A 20,555-nucleotide genomic window follows, 5' to 3' on the forward strand; every position below is an offset into this window, starting at 1 on the left:
TTCTAAGTCTTTAAGTCTCGCGGCTATTGGCATTTTGGTGAAGAGATCACATCACCTGCTACAGGATTTATTGAAGGACAGCTAGAGCAGAATGCCTTTGAGACTGAGAGCCTTCTCCAGGCTACACGCATAAAGGCCTTTTCAATCATTCATTGCACTTTGCTCTTCAAGTGTATTTATTGCAAATTGCCTGTAAAGTCAAGAAGCAGTCCTATGGGCAGTGAAAATGGAGGCTGTGTTTGATTGATTGTGACCATGAAGATGGTAGCATTGATAGAATTATGGAATATCTTGTGATTCATCAAACTGATTGATTACTGATATGGGATTTCTATACAGCACTGTTTGTTTAAAACAACCCTGCAACAGATGCCTTGCAGGCAGCCTGCTTGCCAATGTGATATCAGATATAAGAGGATTGGGTTGGCAGTGAGGAGAGTGCTAGATGAGACTGTGATCTCTGTTATACTTTATTTATACCGATTTGTAGCTCTTTTCTTAGCACCTCACCTTCCGTAGTTTAAAGTGTAAAAGGGGGGTGGGGGTACTGTGGTGCAACTGGCTACAGCGCCCATACCACATGGTCCAGACCCATATCACATTTGGGTCCATGTGCCAACAGGGACCCGGGTTTGAGTCCGACCCGGGTCATTCTCTGATCCCTTCCTGTCTCCCTCACTTCCTGTTGCTCTCTTCACTGCCCTATCAGATTAAAGGCATATAAGTGCAACAATATTAAAGTGTAAAAAAATGTAACTTTTTATTGCTCACCTGAACCACATATTGCTATATATATATAATAATCTACACCATATTTGAGTTAGTCTGTATCTATGGGTTGTACATCAGCCATAGCAGTTTTATGAATCTTGTAAATGTAGAGTTTGATTTAGATAGTCAGCCAAAAGCGCATTCTCAGTCCGTAAATAAGAGAAATGAAGCCAGGTGGTTAGATGAAGTAAGACGGTACAAAAAAAGATGCTCAGTCAGTCTGATTGAGAGCATAGTGGCCACTCCCTTAGAACCTGCTCCTACTTTTCTCTCTCTCCCTCTCTCTCTCCCTCTCTCTCTCCATCTCTCTCTTTCTCTCTCTCCCTGCCTTTCTTTATCCCCTGCTTGTTATTATTCCCCTGGTCTGCATATCCGTCTGAGTGAGGGTAAGAGTGAGGGTGACCATCCTCTTCTTGCTTTCAGCGCAATTATCCGTCGGCTCTGTTTAAATGTCAGGGCCCACTGCACTGACCTGTTCTCCTCCTCAGACCCTGCCAGCGCAGCACAGCACAGCAACAGCCCCACTGCTGGTCCTGAGTCACGCTGAGGCAATTAACTGTGTGTGTGTGTGTGTGTGCGTGTGTGTGCGTGTGTGTGCGTGCGCGCGCTTGCTGTGTGTATGGACTTCCTCCCGTATCTGTGTCTGCTTTCCCGTGTGTACGGCCCTTCGTGTGTGTGTGTGTGTGTGTGCCTCTCACAGATGGAGTTGGCCGTGGCCCCCATGTGCAGGCGCGTGTCAGACCTGGGGAAGCCGTATCGTCTGCTGCGCTCCTTCAGGTGAGTCCCGTCATGCTCCATTTGCCCCTCTGCTGGAATGGACACCTTGCAGTGGAGAGTCTTTACACATCTCTCTCTTTTGTCACTCACCTCTCTCTCTCTCTCTCTCTCTCTCTCTCTCTCTCTCTCTCACCCTCTCTCCCTCTGTCTCTCCCTCTCTCTCTCTCTCTTTCTCTGTATTTCTGGCTTGTGCACTTAGTCTCACCTGCTTTTTTACTCTCTTCTCACCTCTCTCTCTTTCTCTCTTGCCTGCTCTGACTCTCGTTCTCTCCTTTCACTCTCTTTCTCTCTCTCTCTCTCTCTCTCTCTCTGTCACTGCCACTCTTCACCTTTCTACCTCCACACTGAGATATCATAGCAGAGGCTACTAGCCGAGGTCTTTTCTCTTGCTGAATATTGCCGCTAATTAGCTGTTAGCCGGCGAGCGAACCCGAGATGCCAGTTTGATTAGCCCAAAAGCAGTCAGAGGCCTGATCCTCAGACTGGGCACCTTCTGCTCCCTCATTGCTCATTTCCATCGCTAATTTGCCAGCCATAATGGCTTTGTTTTAGCGAGCTTAATTGCCAACCACCGTGTTGGAGTTTTTTTTTTTTTGGGGGGGGGGGGGTTCTGCCCGCCAGGTCGCTCGGCTCGCGTTCCTTCCTTCCCCGTGTGCTCACCCAAAAACAGCTGTCCTACCTGGCCGACCGCCGTGTTCTAATGAACTCCCTTAGTTCGGGTCAGGCTCCTAATTAAAAGCTGTAATTGGCATGGTCGCTGCACTCGCACTGTCTCTCTCTCTCTCTCTCTCTCTCTCTCTCTCTCTCTCTCTCTCTCTCTCTCGGGACTGGCTCCTGTGGGCGTAAGCTGAGCTCTTTTTCCAGGCATTTGTGCTGTCAGGTGTGCTGTCAGGTGTGCTGTCAGGTGGCCTGTTTGCTCTCCATCCCATCATCCCTTTTCTAGCTGCTCCTCCAGGACAGTTAATGGAATCAGGCTGCCATTGTGTCAGTCCTCACCCCCCCCCCCATCCATCCAACCACCCCCCCTTCCACCCCTGCCAACCGGAGGTGGCTTATGGGGGCCAATGCAGATGACGATGCCTCTCCAGGGGGTGAAGGTAGGGGGGTGGTGGTTGGCTCTACTCCGACCAGGTGTTTGATGAGCGAGCATGGCTGCAGGCAAGCCTGGTGGTGCAGCTCGGCAAGCGGGCACCTGAGCTTTTTATCTCACCAACCCCCCCATCCCACCACCACCACCACCTCTCCCCGCCCTCTCCTCCCATCCACTCTCTGCCATTTCCCACAGAAATTCTATCTGGCCCATTACCGCTCAGGAGAGGAGAGGAGAGGAGAGGAGAGGGCTTTTATGGTTGAGGCTAGATAGGCTTTATCTGTCCCTGTGCCCCCCCACTGTGGTCGGCTGTGGTAGGCAGAAAGCAAGAGCATGTGCACTCTCTATTACCACACACACACACACACACACACACACACATATTATGGCCCTCCGGTGTAGAAGCCACAGCTGGAGTCCTCAGCCAACCCCAACAACACCAACCTATATATACAGTGACACAAATAAATACACTACCATATAAACAGACATAAGTACATTCACACAAACATGCACACATATAGCAAACACAGTCATTTAATATATGCACACACACACACACACTCCCAGCCCCTTGTGATCTCAGCTGACCCTTGCTGACCCAATGCAGATGTGGGTCAGCAAGGGTCAGATCCTGCAGATCCTTCTCCCCTCTCTCTCTCTCTCTCTCTCTCTCTCTCTCTCTCTCTCTGCCTCTGAGATGTTGCCCATGGCTTCAGCAGTCAACAGTATTGGGCTTTGCTTCCCTTAAGTCATGCACGAAGGGCGTGCGTGCGTGCGTCTGTGTGTGTGCGAGCGTGCATGAGTATGCATGCACAAAAGTGTGTGTAAGAGAGCCATGCAGCCCTTGACAGCATGCCGGAGTTGATGCAACAGCATGAGTCCTGACTGTAAAGGCAGCAAGTGGCTTCTCAGGGTCACGGCTCATCTTTGATGCCATAAGGGGGCTTCCATTAACCTTTTGTTCAGGCGGCCGTTGGTGGACGCGGAGGAATTATGATTCATGGGGACTGTATCTACCCAGCCATATGACAGTATTTTCTGTGTGTGTGTGTAAGTGTGTGTAAGTGCGTGTGTGTGTGCGTGTGCGTGTGCGCGTGCGTGTGTGTGTGTGTGTGTGCGCATGTGTGTGTGTGTGTGTGCGTGTGCGTGTGCGTGTGCGTGCGTGCGTGCGTGCGTGCGTGCGTGCGTGCGTGCGTGCGTGCGTGCGTGTGTGTGTGTGTGCGTGCATGCATGTGTGTGCATGTTAATGATGACCCTATCCCTCTGCCTTTGGGCTAATGATGTGCCAGAGCACATTGAGCCCCAGGCCTGAGGAGGAGCATGAGGAGTTCACGCCAGAGGAGAGCCCAGCAGCCTCATGCTAACGCAGCACACATCACCCGAGTCCCCACCACAACATCAGCAGCATCGCGGTGCTCAGTATTGTGCACATACACAGATTAGCACAGTGTATAAACTAGCACACCAAACCCAGTCCAATGCAACCATATGGAATGTTACAATGTGAAGGCATGTGTGATCGCTGGTGTAAATTAAATATCACAAGGCTTGCTGTTGTGTTCAGCTCCCGACTGTTTTGAAGTTGCTGAACTAATGTAGGTCAGAATTAGATTTTGTTAAATTATGAAATTACAATTTGTCATTTATTTTGTCGAGAAATTCCTTTCATTAGTGTTAATTACAGTTAAAAACCAAAGACCAATTGACTAGTGTAGTTGTGTGTGAGCCATGCTGTGCCATGTTAAGAGCTGTGTTGTTGTGTCTGTGTGCTGCAGGCCACTGCTCTTCCAGACCAACGAGCTGATCGCCAGCAGTCAGGCTCTGGGCGATGTCATCCCCTACAGCTGCATCCTGCACTTCCTGTTCACGCGCGCGCCCCCTGAGCTCAAGTCACCACATCAGGTGTGTACACACACACACACACACACACACACACACTCACACACACACTCTCACACACACACACACACACACACACACACATACACTCACACACACTCACACATACACACACACACATACACACACACACACATACACACACACACACACACACACACACACACACATACACTCACACACACACACATACACTCACACACTCACACACACACTCTCACTCACACACACACACTCACACACACACTCTCACACACACACACACACTCACACACACTCACACATACACACACTCACACACACACACACACACACACACACATACACTCACACACATACTCACACACACTCACACACACACACACACACACACACACACACACACACACACATACACTCACACACACACACACACACACACTCACACACACTCACACATACACACACACACACTCACACACACACACACACATACACTCACACACACACACACACACACACACACACACACACACATACACACACACACACACACATACACTCACACACACACACACACACATACACACACACACACTCACACACACACATACTCACACACACAGAGACATGCACACATGCATACACACACAAAACCACATCAGCACACCGCTTCAGACACATACATCAATACACCACCTCAGATGTGTACCATATGCTACATAAATGCAGCAATACACATGGATACCCATGTGTATACACATACATCCACTCACTCAACAGCCACTCACACATGACCCATGCTTGACCCATGCAAATAGACTACTTGTTTTTTGTCTTTGTAGCATATTTAACAACATAAATGCATTTAGTGTCAAATATAAAAATGGCCTGTCGAGTTGCGTCGGCCAGGTGGGGATTAGTGCAGGTGCACGGGCATGTCTGAGAGTGCTAAATATGGCCACCGTCAGTGGCCTCCAGATAATTATTACCCAAGAGCCTCTAGGGTGTGTGAGGTTAACAGAGGTCCCTGTCACACTCACGCTGTGCCGTTTCAACAGAGAGCCGAGTGGTCCATCGCCCGCTACTCCCAGTGGCTGGACGACCACCCCTCCGAGAAGGACCGCCTCACCCTCATCAGGTAAGGTCAACCCATTCTGGGTTCCGAATTTCCTGCTATTTAAAAAAAAAAAAAATGATTGGAAAAAATGGGCCCATGTACGCATGTCATTTGTTAAAAAAAATTAGCTGTTCTGAATTGTAGGGCTTGTTCACCTTTATTTCTGTCAGTAATAAATGGGCTGTTGCCACGGTAATTATTTTCTCTTAAAAAATGAATTAACCTCTACTCAATGAGTTCAAACTCATCCACACAATTGGTGGCTTTAGGGGGTAGGAAAGCAAACTGAGAAATTAGGAAATTTGGCTCCTCCCTGTGTCAGAAAGAAGCAATTACACCTGGAGAAAGCAGAGCAGCTTTATTTAGAGTAATAGTGACCTCTAGTGGTACTTTAAGTTCATGCAAATTGGATTCTGATTTATAATGGATAGCATGCCATAGCAACATGGCAATGACCTGGTAAAAATGTGAACATAGGAACAGTGTCTTTATAAATAGTTTCCTGCATTCATATTTGTAGTTGTGTGTCCTCATCTGTGGTTGTGTGTCCTCATCTCATTTGACCACCCCACCTCTTTTGTGTCTGGCAGGGGGGCTCTGGAGGCCTATGTCCAGTCGGTGAAGGCGAGGCAGGGGAAGGAGTTTGCACCCGTGTATCCCATCATGCTTCAGCTGCTCCAGAGAGCCACCAGTGGCGTGAAGGAGACCTGACCAGCCAATGGAGCTCATCCATATTAACATCAAGGCGTTTCATGATACCTACAAATCAACGCAAAAACACTGCTAAACATTTCTTTTGTAATCAGTCTAAATCATATTGCTTCTGTGAATCTGTAATTAGAGCACAGTTTACAGGCCGCATTTGGGAATTTTTTGTTGTCTCTGAATCAGTGTACTAATATGATTTCAACTATCGACTCAAAGAACTGTGTAGGTATGTGGCGTTCCATCTCTTCACGGTAAAATTATTGTCTCTTGGTATATAGCTTCTCGTTCTTTCTTCTGTAGTTATATAGAGAAAATTATGAAAGGTCAGGTTTAAGATCAGGTTTTTTTTATTTATTTTCATTTCCTTGTACTTCTTTAATTCATTATCTGGGAGGGGAGGGCACTGTAATATATTAAACTATGAAAAACTCTCATTTGACCAACTGCTGTATTACTTTGTGTAAAGCTAAAGCAGCTTTGGACTGTCAATGCATGATATATCATATCATATTGTTTAATCAATTAATTTTTGTTTTTTTGTTTGTCCGATTCAATTTTGGATCTGTAAAATGGATCAATCATTTAGGCTAATATAATTTTTTTCATGGATTTCTATGCTTGTTTCTGCAATGTTTAAACACAAGTCTCACTCTAACATGAACTGTAGCAATTTCTACAAGATGGCAATTTTCCGAAGTTGCTTCCAGTGACACTGTCCCTTTTAGAGTTTTTTTTTTTAAAAACATCTCTCTAGATATAAAAAGCTGCTGCATCATACTTCATATCTCATTCCTATCAAATCAATATTGAAGCAGAATCAAATGATTCGCTTGTTGTGAATTGTTGTAATCAAATCGCATGGGGTATCGGATGTCGTGCCTATACCCAACCCTACTACCGAAACAATGACAAGTCAAAGATTCACGCCTGGACCACATCCCTTAAAGAAGAGGCGGTGCCATATCCTGCCGTGGCGTGGGTGAGAGGCTGAGCACTGAGGGATGTGGGGGGAACAGGTCTTTTTCCCAAATCAACACCACTTCCCGTCTACAACTCAAGGTAGCACCACTGCCCATGTAGAAATACTAACACCAGATTTATTGATCTGACACAGTGTAATAATACATTTGACTGTATTGTAAAGCAACAAGTAAAGAAGTTACAGTGTGATACTTGAAAAGGTTTAAAAATCTACTATCAGAGTGGATCTGTGTACAGTAGAATCAGAAGTCTCCTGATTGGTCAATAAATCTCAATCTGTGCAGGGAGACCTTACCCATGCTGGTGCTTAACCTTGTTAAGGGTTACAGATAGGCACGTAGTGGCAACTATATTTACTGCCATTGAATTGTCTTCATAAACAGTGCAGTCCTGGGCTTATTTGCCAACTTTACAACAGTGTACAGGCCTTAACAGGTTGTGAGAGGAGGACCTCAAAAATGGGTTCTTTCTGGCTGTCTATGTGCCATTACTTCAGAAGCAACAGGAGGTGTCAATCATGAGCATGACATCGATGCCGTATGTCTCCAGTATGTACACTAGGAACTTGTGGTCAGCCTGGGGGTCCAGGCCCATCCTCCGCACGTGCTCCTTGGTCAGGGCACGATCCACACTGGACGCCACCTCCAGAAGTGTCTGGAAAATCTTAGTGTTCAGCTCAGAGAAAAACCTGTATGATAAATCAAGAAAGGTAAAAATATGTTTTTTTTTTTTAAAACAAACAAACATCAAACAACACAATCACTTGTCTACATTCTCAAAAGACTACTGACCAGTCTCAAGTGTGGAAACTGAGTACAAACTATAAATAATTCTGGAAGCCGGTTTAGAATGCTCAATGGTGTTTTAAGCCCCCAACGTCGACTTCAAGGCAGCGCTGCCATTGTCGACTTCAAAGCACCTAACCATAACCCTAGCCTAACCTTAGTGCCTTCCATGCAGCGCTGCCTAGAAGATGACGTTGGGGACTTACAGCGTCGACAAAACACCAAACACCGTTTAGAATGATCAGTAAATTGTTTTGTTTGATACCTATCTATCTATCGTACTTACAAAGTAAAGAGCTCCTCTTCAGTGTAGCTGGAGTGCCTCACCAGCCTCTTTCTGCAACACATGATCAATAATCACTCACAACACAGCAGTAAACGTGACAATGTTAACAACAGGCAAATAACCAAAATGTCTACTGCGCATGCTGTTAGGTGTTTCTATGGCGAAAAGGTGTCTGTCTACTGTGATTTTGGATGAGCAAAAACTACTGCTGCAAGGCATCCTACCTCTTCTCCTGGAGTTTCTTGTACTTCTCTCGGTCAGAGCTAGTGATCCGAAGCAGTGGTTGCAAGCTCTCCCTATGTGTCTGCACATTCTGATTGTCCACGTAGATATCAAAGAGGTGCTTCTTCTCCTCAAAAATCCTCTCCGTTGTACCTTGGCACCAACATCAGCTCAATTAGCATATACATTAGTAGATTTTTTTCAAGAAATTTCAGATATTTCCAGCCTGCATAAGATACAAATGAACTCTTTGGTTTAAACTTTGATTTATTTAGCATGTAATACTACAACTGTTGTGTGCTATTTTGGGGTGGGGATTGTAATCTTGGCATCATTGAAAATGAAAGCTAATCTCAATGATTTTCCAAGAATGAAATAAAGGTTGAATAAATGAACAAACTAGCTTACAAGCCACATATGACAGCTCTGTCTCCAGGGTGTGTATATCATTCACATTCACATAAAAGAAAGGGCAAAACGGAGGCAGTCTTCTGCTGACACCAGGTAAAGGCACATTGGCTAAGGCACAGCAACTGTAGACTACAGGGAAAACAAAGAAGATCCTAAGAGAATATATTATATTTCATTTCATTCGTCTTTGGAATCATACCTGTTACAGTGTGATATAGATAGATAGATAGATAGATAGATAGATAGATAGATAGAGTACTTTATTCATCCCCAAAGGGAAATTATGATGTTACAGCGGCAATTAATAATATAAACATATATCACATATATACAAACATACAAGTGGAAAAAATAAAATAAATAAATAAATACAATTGGATATAGTCTCTGTTAAAGAGGTTGTAAACGGCATTGTCTCTCAGCATAAGATTTTTCTCTCACGGCACAAAGGGGAGTTGTAAATAGTTATGGCAGTGGGCAGGAATGATTTTCTATAACGGTCCTTGTTACAGCGAAGTTGGAGCAACCTCCAGCTGAAAACACTCTGTTGTCTGACCAGTAGTTCGTTCAGTGGATGTGAGGTGTTGTCCATAATGTTAAGGAGCTTTTGCAACATCCTCAACAACTATTATTATTAGTATTATTACTATTATTATATAGACTTAATAATAATAATAATAATAATAATAATAATAAGCTTTATTTGTATTGCACCTTTCATACACAAAATGCAGCTCAAAGTACTTAACATTTGGAACATGCAACACACAATAATAACTGTGGTGATAACAGTGCGGCTATGCGCAATGCTAGCTGTATCTGCTCACCTCTGTAGCACACTTCTCCTACAGGAGGTGGGGAGAAGATCAATATGCGTCTCCTCAGCAGAGAAAACTTCCACAGTACCATGATCTGCTCTCCAAAGAACTGCACGAACTGAGACATGCATCCATCCGGGTGAGTGACCTTCAAAGACATTCATTCATCCATCCATCAATCAATCAATCATACACCTTTTGATGAATACTTGATCAAGATATCTCTATGTTGTGAGCCATTGTACATCTGCAAGTATCCCACAGAGCTACCTCAGATTGCTACCTTCATTTCAGGGGTCATGAAGTGTTTGGGAGTTGACAGGGCAGCCACATTGTTCCTTGCTGTTCTGGCAGGAAGCAAACCCTTCTTCTGGTCAAAGAAAGACTCCAAAGCAGAGTACTGGCCAGGACACCTCAACTGGTCCCTGTAACCACAAAGCCAATAATTTACAGACGTCCCACAAACAAATCCCAGTTGTTAAACAATACAGCATCCAGAATATGCAAAAAGGGGCAAGTAAATCCTCCATTCTGGCTAACCACCCATGAAACTAATCTGGAATTACTGTAATCTGAGCAATTTGTCAATCACATGCTAAAAGCATTTCCTTGAATGAATTTGTATGGGTTTGCCTTGAGAGGTTGAACTTTGCGCAAAAGATCGAAGCACACATAAGCCTGGGACTACAGGCACTGGGGAATGACAGTAATGGGCTCTTGTGACAGTGACCTCGCTGTGGCCAAGGACAAACACGAGTCACTCAGCACAGCATATCTCCTCTGAAAACAGTAAACAAAGCCATGGTGACGGAGGCTGGACCACGTGAGATGTGGGGGAAAAAACAAACAGGCCCCAGCTCTGCAAGAGAGGCCATTTACTTCTTCATTTACTAAATTAAAAACTTTGACAATTAGCTGACACATTTACAGTATACATATCCAAAATAACTACTAGTAATGTGAATGAATACCGTAGTCTTATTTAGCAACGCCTCCTTCAAGACTAAATCAATACTTCATGTCCCATTTCCACAAAAGAACTGAGGTATAGGAGCTGTTGTTTACATTGCTCATGCAGATCCATGCTCTGAGGACACCGAAATCTTTGGCATTGTAAATTGAAAGTACCCTATGCATCTGAGCTACAGCAAGATCCTGACGCCCACAAGTGTTGGGCACAAATAGGGGGGACATCTTGAATAAAGATTAGTGTATCAGTGGTATGTGAAACATAAAATGTGAGTGGGTCAAAAGTTGAGTTGAGATAAAGTTCAATAAAAGTCAACAGAGAGCCTTCTCACCTGACCTGGTTCTCCAAGAATGCCATGTGGTGGTAGAGTGTGGTGTAGGAGGGAGACAGGATGCCCACAGACTTCATCCGCACCCCCCTCTCCAGTTCACTCTCCACAGGCAAATTGGCAAAACATGCCAGGCCAAAGTAAGAGTCCTTCCGGAAATATCTGATGAGAACAAGAAAAGGAAAAAAACAACAATGTGCTCACAGTTGAGGACCATGTTATAGATGTGAGTTGTAAAACAAGCCTTTTATAACTCACACAAAGTCATTGGCAATCCTGTGGGAACCACTTGCCATGGACTTGAACTCAACTCCATCAAGGTTCAAATCTTGTGGGAGGCACCATTCCAACATATTACCTACAGTAAAATTGCAAAAGAGGTCAGTGTGATATTAAGTGTGTTACTTTTCAAAGGATTAAACTAGAACTGGAAGTCAATCTAGATGGGTACACCTGTTCAGATAAAGAGGAGTTATCCTGTCAAAGGGTAAACAATATAGGGAGGTTGTTCTTACTCGTGTTTGCTCACAACCTGTTTTCCCCTCATCTTGAACAAACTGGTAGGCTAATTTGGAATAGCATTAAAGATAAACAAAAAAAGCAACTCCTCCAACATGCTCAGCTGAGCAAACATCTCAACAGTCGCATGGAGTTACTGTTCCATCCGTGTTTAACAAGGAAAGAACTTCAGATAATATAATCCAATTCTGAGCCACAAAATAACTTTACTGAACTGCTGAGACAGAGTTAGCGTCCTTTAGATCAGTCAGCCGTATTTTCCAATAATTTAATTTAATTAAAAGTGTTGAGTGATGAGCGTAGGCTACCCTCATCATATTAATAATGCATGACGTGTTTGATGGCCTGTAGTGCAGACTGCAACTCGTGATCGTCACTAGGGTCCCTGGAAGCAAATCTCGAGATCTCTCCCACATCTCTTAGGCTATTGCTCCATATTTAGATTCCGACAGCAGAAGGTTATTATTCTGATACTTGCATCCGGAATCGTTTTTATTCCCTCGTATTTTTATTTTGGAGTTCTCAAATAGTTTTGCATGGGGAGGCAAAACTTCTTGCAATGGAAACGCAATAGGGAGCGCCAAACTTTGCAGGGGGAAAAAACAATCCCGGTGTTTTTGGAATGCCCAGACTCTCAGATGCACACATGCGTCTTTTCTCAAGTATAGGCTACCTAATAATTCCCACGTACACCAAAAATCATGGCTCAAGTTAGACATATCACAGAATAGACCGTGAGGAATAGTCCAACAGATTCCAACACAGTTCCCCTCGGGAAATGTCCACTTATCTACCAGGCGCATTCACTCTCGTGATGCCTAACCCCAACCTTTTCCTTGTTCCATATCGATTATGTTTCAAGGATTGTTTAGACCAGCAGATACAGTATGTTTGTTTAATTACAAGCGAGTCTGTGTTCACTCGAGAATTGTGGCTTTAGACACAAAATATTATTTAAAAATTACCTGACATTTTCTGTTTATTTCGTGCGCAAAAAGGTGACTCACCCGATCTTGTATCAAATGTCACCACAAATACGGCAAGAACTTGGTCCTGCTGCCTCCTCCATTCTACGTCTCGGTTTCGTTTTGTCACATACTGCCTTCCTTTTTGTTGATCACATTCATTTTGCCAGACCCACGAACTTACAGCCTTTTCCGTTAGGACACCTGCGTATAAGCTGGTCAGTTCGCTGGACACAGCCTCTTTAGGACTTGAGCTCCATCCTGTACCGGGCACCGTGCTACCAAGAGCTCTGCTACTTACTGTGGTTGCTCGGGGGGAATTTTCGTTAACTTCGGTTGTCAAGGAGGGCTCCTCCACATCTGCAACCTCCTCCCAGTCGAGAAGTGCTGATCGATCAGACTGCTCTCCCATTATTATTGTGTTTAATTACGAATCGATACCGAGTTCGACTAATGTGCATAACGCAACCAAAACCTTGAATTTGCTAAGCTAAGCCTATTTCAACAGTTTGCCAGTCACCGCTGCTCCCATATTTCACTAGGGAAAGTGCGCTAATTCGAAATGGCATGTTGACATCAGGTCAGCTGAGTATTACTTCCGCTCTGTAGAGGCTCATTATTCCAAAGCCCGGTAAAACGCGAGGGGAAAAATCCAAAAAGTTAACACATTTTGAGTTTGTCCAAAAATGAGGTCTAGTTTTTTTTCTAACTAGCCTACACAACAAAAGGAAATGTCATCTCTGCTCGGCAAAATAGAATTCTGCCTACATCATCATGGGCCTATTGTTTTTGTTTTCTTTTTGAATAATCTGTGGATGGCTACTGTCTGCAGTAAGGACACATTTGATACATTTGAAAATGAATTTATAACTGTTTATCTTTTTTCACCACATTTCATTGAAATTCAGATGAAAAATTAAACACACAGATCATTTTTTGTTTTACTTTTAAGTGTAATACCATTTCACATATCTTGTTGAAAATCTACAGTCTCACAAAAAAAACTATTGATGTCCATTTTTAAGTTGAAGGAGTGTGGGGTGGGGAAATATCGACTACTTCCGACTGAGTGCTAGGGCACCATAAGCCACCATTCCCATTACAGCCACCAGGGCGGCGCTGCCGTAGAGGAGTGAGGAGAGCTCAAAGGTAGAAGAGGGAGGTACAGCTGGCTCAGGTTCTTGTGTCACAGGAACCTCCTTGGTCGCGATGTCAAAGGACTCCTCCACAGCCAGAGGAGCGGCAGCAGGCTTTGCCAGGGGCTCTTTCTGTGTCTCCACCAGGGGCACCTTGTGTGCTTTTCTTGGTGGCTGTTGCTCTAGCCTAGGCTGTAATGGAGGTACCTCTTTGAGTGGTTGGAATTCTGGATCTACAAGGACCGGTGGTGACACGGTGGGGACAGGGAAAGGAACGGACGTTGGTGGTTTTGGGATCGCGGGTGGGGGCGTCGTACAGAGAAGAGGCCAGACGACTTCCTCCGGCTCCTCCTGGAGCTCAGGCTCCTCCACGGACATGAGCAGCTCCATAGTCTTTGGTGCCTTCAGCTCGGGGGCATCCCCACGCAGCGCCTGGACCTCCTGTTCCACCCTCAGCTCAGCCAGCTCCTTCTCGGTGCCCAGCACGCTCATCATGCTACTCTGGAGCTCCTCCACCCCCTCGGCCGCCACCTCCTCCTCCTCCTCCACGTCCCTCAAAGAGCGGGCCTCCTCCTGCCGCTCGGCCTCCTCCAGGAGCTCTGCCTCCTCCCGCTCCAGGTGGACAATGTCCGAGATGGAGGAGTGGTTCTCGCTGCGCTCCTCAGACAGAAGCAGAGACTCGCTGGCCTCAAGGCTTTTGGCCTCATCCGGATCCAGCGTGCCCACCGTGGCCCATGACGAAGCCAGGCTGTCTGTTTGCCAGGAGCTGGGGCCGCTGGCCTCTTCAAGGCTCTGGGCGACTGTGGGCTTGATGAGCTGCTCCTGCTGACCCTCCCCAGACGGGGTGGCAGCGCTTGGACCCTCCATTGATGCCCCTTGGGCCTCTCCTTCCAAACTCAGCAAAAAGCCCTGTAGACACACAGCAGAACAAAACATAGACTTCAACAAGTCTATTTGACTGGTCTACCTTCAAGCTTTGGTATTAGCATGCATTGTCCTTTCCCATTAGCTTGCGATAGTCATTTAAACAATATTCTTGAATGTCACCTCAGTCAACATCTTCACTGTTATCCAGTTTAAACATTCACTTCTATCTATAGGCATGTGTCCACATAGCTGGTCATGCACAAGTGCTATATATACATATCCATCTGTCCCCCTGCAGTGGAAGCTATTTTGGAAATTTCACGACATGGCGCACCTTGACGTGGTCTGGACAGATTAGCGTGGCCGGCGTCTCTCCCTTATAGCCGCCATAGGGCCGAAAACACTTAACAGTGAGGCACTAAAATCTTTCCTCTTGTCATCGACACTCCACGTGAATTTAAAATAGCATGTTCCACATACACACTAAGGAAGGCAGAGAGAAGACATCTCAGCTTTATGTCTCTCTCTCTCTCTCTCTCTCTCTCTCTCTCTTTCTTTCTCTCTCTCTCTCTTTCTTTCTCTCTCTCTCTCTCCTGTGACGGTTACAGTGAAACCAAGTAAAAGTGAAAGATAAGAACTTTCTAACAAGCACGTAAGATGACACTTGTAGATCAGAGGTTACACAGCTGTAAGTGGAATATTAGGCTCTGCCCCCCCACCACCACCACCACCACCACCATGCATTTCATTAGCACTTCCTCTGCTTCGGTAGTGCCATGAATCTATATATTTCACAGTTGCTTGTTGTAGTAGCAGTGCTTACAATGCTACTACTACTGTACATGTGGCTGTGAAATATATACCTGTAGACTCACTGAGCACCTCAGTTTGGTCGCTCCTCTGTCGCTTTATAGCACAGTTCCACTCATGCTAATGGCACAGGGAGGAGGTATCTGCCGATTCTGTTAAGCCACATAATCTAATTTTAGATGGTAAACAATCAAAGGTTAAGTTTGAGGGGTGCATCTCGCCTGCATTGAGTAATAGTAGGTCAGATCCAAAAAGGTATCCTGTTACTCTGCAGAAAATCTGTGAAAGTTACAAGTGTTAAGTGTGATTCTGAGCACACTGTTACAGTAGGATCGTAGGGGCTTTTTTTTGGAGCACCATGTTAGGATCATAAGGCTTTGTTGGAGCTTTGATTTCAGCTGGGGAAAAAACATGGAAGCAGTTCACAGGACAGCACAGTCACTGTCCTATTCTGCTGTCACAATCACACGGCTAGGGGAGTGGGCCAAACTGGCACATGACCAATGCTTTGTGAATGAGGAGTTGGTTGGGTCACTACAAAAACATGTGCCTTGTTGAGTTGAGTGGTATCCAGACGAGTTCTCATTCTGCACAAACGCAATGAATAGGCTCTCATATAGACCCTTTCAACAATAAAAACAAAAACAATGCTTGAACGTTCTATTTGGGCCCCAATCTACTTCATCTGCATTAAGATAACATATGGAATGTTAAAACGGAAGTCTTGTGGGGCCAACTATGATGCTGATAATGGAACTCTCCTGAAAGGGTCCATACTTCTGCAGAAAGTGGGAGTGGAATTACACAAACGGTTATGTATTAAATACAAATTATCCTGATCCAGACTGTTACCTGTTCTCAATCAGACCCTTAAATCTAATCTAATTATCTACACACTCAACAGTCTGTTTCTCTGAGTAACAGGATTGACAATTACCACGTCATGTCATTAATCTGACCAAAGTAAACGAGGCTGGTCAGCAAGGGCCTACGTATTTTGGCAGAGTCATGCATGGTTTTCATTGCCATGCTCAGACTGACGGCAGCTAGAGGTCAGTCTGAATGTTAAACTGGAGAGACTGAGTAATGGGAGAGTTTTACGGCCTCTGAGTCAACACGCCGAGTGCTCCGGACTGGCAGACCGGCTTATGGCACAGGTCTTCAGGCAATGCTGCCAAATTAACCCTACTTTGTAATCTAGGCCCTAATCCTTTCATTGATTAACGGCATTAACTGTACCATCAAAAACAGAAAACAAGGCAGTGGCTGGATGTTTGCTATTGAAGCACAAGTAGGATTTTACATGTTTTGTTACATTATATTACTCCATATTTTGTCAATACTTATTTACAGCTTCCCCACTGACAGAGGACAAAGACACAAGAGAGGGCCTATCATTCTTCCTTCAGACAGACTTCCTTCAGAGGAACACTTAATCTTAGTTTCTAGGACAGCATAACTAGAGCTTATGTCCATAAACACACATACACCCACACAGTCACATACACACAAACACACACACAGGCAGTCTGTTCAGTCCCTGAGCTTTCTTAAGACAGATGTGGAGAGTACAGCCTGGTAGCATTTTCTGTGCAATAGTTCTGTTTCAACAAGCTCAGTGAAATCATTAAAACAATCCTACCTGTTTTACTGCCTGAAGGGTGTAGAGAGTGTAATGCAGCACAGGAGTATGTTGCAGAAGGAACAGACACACTGCTAGGCAGAGGGGAGAGGAAGTGAGGGAGGTGAGAGAGAGAGAAAGAGAGAGAGAGAGAAAGAGTGAGGGAGGGGGTTGAGAGTTTCAACAGGCTGCACTGGAATGCTTAACTGCTGTCACTCCTCCTCCCTGTTTCACACGTAGGACATGTCCCACTGCTCAAAACCTTCTATGAAACAAACTCATGTTGCACTCAGAATATTGGCACGTTATTACATATTCAGTTGTGTGTCTAAGTCTAAAAACGGGTTGTAATATGCCCATAAAAAACAAAATGACAACCTCACTCAGTGCCATCTAGTGGCAATACTCGGGTGGGCACTAACTGTAAATAGGACTGATGGACTGTTTTTTTTTTATTAAAAAAGAATAATGTATGCTGTTTAATATGCAAAAATGTATTCTTAAATTTAAAACAAATGGAAGTCTATTATTGATCATACATCATTGTGGTCTTTGTGAGACTAATTAAATTATATTGACTTGAGTTAGAAAATGTATGACATTTTTTAAGTATTTATTTATTGTATTTTAAAAAAATAAACAAAAACATTTTTATTGATGGCAAAAAAGGTCTGCATTATAGCCAGTCACCATAATCTCTCTTTAACATACTCTGCGGTAGGTGAGGATACCCATTGAGCTCCAGAACGTACGTAAATAGCGACGCCATCTTAGTGGGGGCAACAATCCCTGGAGGTCAATGGAGGAGCATGTGACTCTGAAAATCAGACAGGTGTCTCTGATTGCCGGCAAGTGTTGCATATAGACAGTTAAGGTGTTGCCCCCAGCAATATGGTGGCCGCGTTTACGATGCCACCTAATAGAACTTGACGGACAATGTGGTATCTAGCTTTCTAATATCTATGGAGAAGGATGCCATTTTCCAGGAAGAAAAAGAGGAAGTTCCCAAAACCCCACCCCCATAAATTTGATACCATTTAAAAGTCCTAAATGTCCTCTTTACATAACATAAAGGAATTAGCTCAGTAGTATGTATGGCTTTGGAGATATTCCAGTTCAGAAAGGTCCTCTAGAGAGGACAAAAATGAACTGCTGGTAGTGCAAGTGGCTTGTGTCTGATTGGCTGGTGAATGATGGAGTTGTGGCCCAGTTGTGGTGTTAAATTGTTGGTTTGTATTTGATTCAGTGTTATACTACTAGCATGTAAGGGACTGGATTTGGCTTTAGTTACTTGTGTCTAATAGGGTGGTGGTGAACTAATGGCCTGTGTTGAATTGCTTGTAGCCTGATTGGGTGGTACCTTAGTGACTTGTGTGTCATTAGCCAGTGCCTCGGTGGCTTGCATTTGATTGGCTGCTGCCTTGGTGGCTTGTATACCAAGCCGGTGTGGCTTGTAGCCTGGAGGACCAGACCCAATCTAAGAGATTAAGGGTCAGGCCACAAATAACGTAATGGCCCAACTCATGGGTGGATTATGAACTTTCGGGCCCCTGGGCCCAGATGTATTAAGGGCCCCCCACTAATTGTCGTATATGTCGGGGGGGGGTCCTCCCCCAGAAAATGTTTAATTTGTTTGATGTGGTTTCCTGTATGATGGTGCATTTTGGGGATGGCCAATACTAAATTCAATCAGATTCATAGCCTACATCCTGATTTGTTGATATTGAGGCAATGATTCCATGCAAAGGCTTGGGCTCGGTAGGCCCGTGCAGTAATCCATCCCTGGCCCAACTCGAGGGGCGGCACCAAGCATGCATTTGAAAATCTCACTGCACGCAATTGGATAACACTATACGATCAATGTTAACTGACTAACCTAGCGTTCATGGGCTTCGGAAAAACCTTTTTCCGAGGCAAAACATCATCATTCCACGTCATTCACGTCACGTAATGTGTGAGTCAGAGGTCGGAAACTGGGGCTAGATTTTGCTAACAGAGTTGCCCAGATAGAGGCTCGTCATCACTTTTGTCACGTTGTAGTTCGTTTGTAGTCCATGTGGCCTTTCATGTCCAACAGTTTTAATGTGAACTTGGGAATTTGCCATTTTTGTCACTTGAAAGCTGCATATCTTTCTTTCACAAGCGTCTTACACTATATTTTAAGCAAATACAGTTGTTTATTTAGGATTAGTGAGTGTATGTTTTAACCTTTGTTGTGGCGTCCGTGTTTGTCACACATTCCGATGGCAAAGCACATGAACACTTGCTGTGGGAAAAACAAAGTAGCCACGGGGGCGGTCCTTGTCTTTCCGAAGTGCCTTGAATGCACCATGATTCCGGACTTCGACGCAATTGGTAACACTACGTCTGTCATCTGTTTAGCTCGCCTCTGGTCCGTCTATATCAGATACACAGATAAGATTGGTTCCCTGCGATGCAAGGGGCAAAACTTATGTGCATCATTAGCCTACTCGTTGCTGTCTCAGTCTCTTGCTGAGCAGATGCTTCTGCAAGAACTCTGGATTCCCAGGGTATGTTGCTGGCACATTAGCTGGTTTTGTTTGAATGGTCTGTGCCATGCTTAAATCTTGAATGAGGTACTCTGGATAAATCTGATTCTTATCAAAAAATGACAAACACTCTGGCTGTTTGAGAGAGTCCACACAGCTGTCAAAGGCTAACACCTTCTCTTCATCTTTGAATGGAAGTATGGTGGCCTGGAAGTGCAAAAAAAAATAACAATGGTAAATGTATTATTTACAAGATTAAAAACAAATGTACAAGTTTAAAAATAAATGTACAAGTTTTTAAACAAATGTACATTGTTTTAAGCAAATTTACAATTTTTTAAACAAATGTACAAGTTTTAAACAAATTTACAATGAGTGAACAAATTTACAAGTTTTTAAACAAATGTACGTTTTTTACGGAACTTGACACCTTATTGTCTCCGTAGGGCAGAAATGTTAGGCTTTTGCCACATTTCTGGCAGAAATGTCCAGGGTTGGTGGGGATGCCGCAGTAGGGGCATGTGACGGGGCGCATAGCTACCGTCACGGTAGCGATGCGCTACATATTCCATGTCTCAAAGACTTAGTGCAAATGTTGCATTTATATGTTTGTCTAGTGTGTCAATGTGTTCCATTTGTCCTCATGCTGTTTTCATATCATCTGTTAACCCATCCATCCATCAAAACCCCACAGCTATTAGGGTTGGGCGAATGAAGCCCCACGAGGCTTTAGAAGGTTCTTCCTGATTGTATCGTAAGTGTTTCGAAGTGTCAAAGCATCGAATACAAAACAGTGACATCTGGTGGTTAGCAGACATGCCTTTTCTGGACTTACCAACGCCTCAGCCACATCCAGGTCAGCACTAGAGATGCGCGGATGGGCTATTATTATGTCCGCCGCTATGGTCATATAGGGATTGTCAAAGTTTTTTTTTTTTTTTTTCCCCGTCATCTACTTCCTGAATTTTTGGTTCGATAC

The 20,555-nt window shown here is 44.5% G+C and overlaps 3 protein-coding genes across 7 annotated transcripts in view; 1 reads left to right on the forward strand and 2 right to left on the reverse strand.

The window, feature by feature from the left end:
* Positions 1 to 6,956, forward strand: part of cog5 (component of oligomeric golgi complex 5) — an 89,447-nt gene extending 82,491 nt beyond the window's left edge. Inside the window, exons 19-22 of the mRNA XM_042079251.1 lie at positions 1,472 to 1,548; positions 4,417 to 4,543; positions 5,581 to 5,660; positions 6,230 to 6,956. Of these exons, the coding sequence (XP_041935185.1) occupies positions 1,472 to 1,548; positions 4,417 to 4,543; positions 5,581 to 5,660; positions 6,230 to 6,350 (405 nt within the window). The 3' untranslated portion in view covers positions 6,351 to 6,956. The remainder of the gene's footprint in view (positions 1 to 1,471; positions 1,549 to 4,416; positions 4,544 to 5,580; positions 5,661 to 6,229) is intronic.
* On the reverse strand, positions 6,271 to 13,396 carry LOC121697660 (DENN domain-containing protein 11-like). 4 transcript variants are annotated; one of them, XM_042079288.1, is made up of 10 exons: positions 12,675 to 13,396; positions 11,407 to 11,506; positions 11,152 to 11,310; positions 10,134 to 10,275; positions 9,860 to 9,998; positions 9,030 to 9,161; positions 8,624 to 8,774; positions 8,400 to 8,450; positions 7,820 to 8,016; positions 6,271 to 6,398 (listed from the first exon to the last, which is right to left on the reverse strand). In XM_042079288.1, the coding sequence occupies exons 1-9, from the start codon at positions 13,042 to 13,044 to the stop codon at positions 7,821 to 7,823; spliced, it is 1,440 nt and encodes a 479-aa protein (XP_041935222.1). In that variant the 5' UTR covers positions 13,045 to 13,396; the 3' UTR covers positions 6,271 to 6,398; position 7,820. The 4 variants fall into 4 exon arrangements, with proteins under 4 accessions (XP_041935222.1, XP_041935224.1, XP_041935221.1 ...); XM_042079290.1 differs by lacking the exon at positions 6,271 to 6,398 and having other exon boundaries at positions 7,425 to 8,016; positions 12,934 to 13,396; XM_042079287.1 differs by lacking the exon at positions 6,271 to 6,398 and having other exon boundaries at positions 7,425 to 8,016.
* A 95-nt stretch (positions 13,397 to 13,491) lies between these two features.
* Positions 13,492 to 17,259, reverse strand: LOC121697675 (bcl-2-like protein 13). Of its 2 annotated transcripts, none has more exons than XM_042079318.1 (2): positions 17,088 to 17,259; positions 13,492 to 14,677 (listed from the first exon to the last, which is right to left on the reverse strand). In XM_042079318.1, the coding sequence occupies exon 2, from the start codon at positions 14,633 to 14,635 to the stop codon at positions 13,688 to 13,690; it is 948 nt and encodes a 315-aa protein (XP_041935252.1). In that variant the 5' UTR covers positions 14,636 to 14,677; positions 17,088 to 17,259; the 3' UTR covers positions 13,492 to 13,687. The 2 variants fall into 2 exon arrangements, with proteins under 2 accessions (XP_041935252.1, XP_041935253.1); XM_042079319.1 differs by lacking the exon at positions 17,088 to 17,259 and adding an exon at positions 14,970 to 15,162.
* Between the last annotated feature and the right edge of the window lie 3,296 nt (positions 17,260 to 20,555).

This window comes from Alosa sapidissima, chromosome 22 (assembly GCF_018492685.1).
Source record: "Alosa sapidissima isolate fAloSap1 chromosome 22, fAloSap1.pri, whole genome shotgun sequence".
NCBI classification, from domain to species: Eukaryota; Metazoa; Chordata; class Actinopteri; order Clupeiformes; family Clupeidae; genus Alosa; species Alosa sapidissima.

Coding starts and splice junctions, on each gene's coding strand:
- LOC121697675 (XM_042079318.1), bottom strand. CDS start 14,635: ATGGAGGGTCCAAGCGCTGCCACCCCGTCTGGGGAGGGTCAGCAGGAG.
- LOC121697660 (XM_042079288.1), bottom strand. CDS start 13,044: ATGGGAGAGCAGTCTGATCGATCAGCACTTCTCGACTGGGAGGAGGTT. Junction 9,162..9,859: donor AGGAGAAGTGTGCTACAGAG/GTGAGCAGATAC, acceptor TTTTCCCTGTAG/TCTACAGTTGCTGTGCCTTA. Junction 8,775..9,029: donor AGAGCTGTCATATGTGGCTT/GTAAGCTAGTTT, acceptor GTTGGTGCCAAG/GTACAACGGAGAGGATTTTT.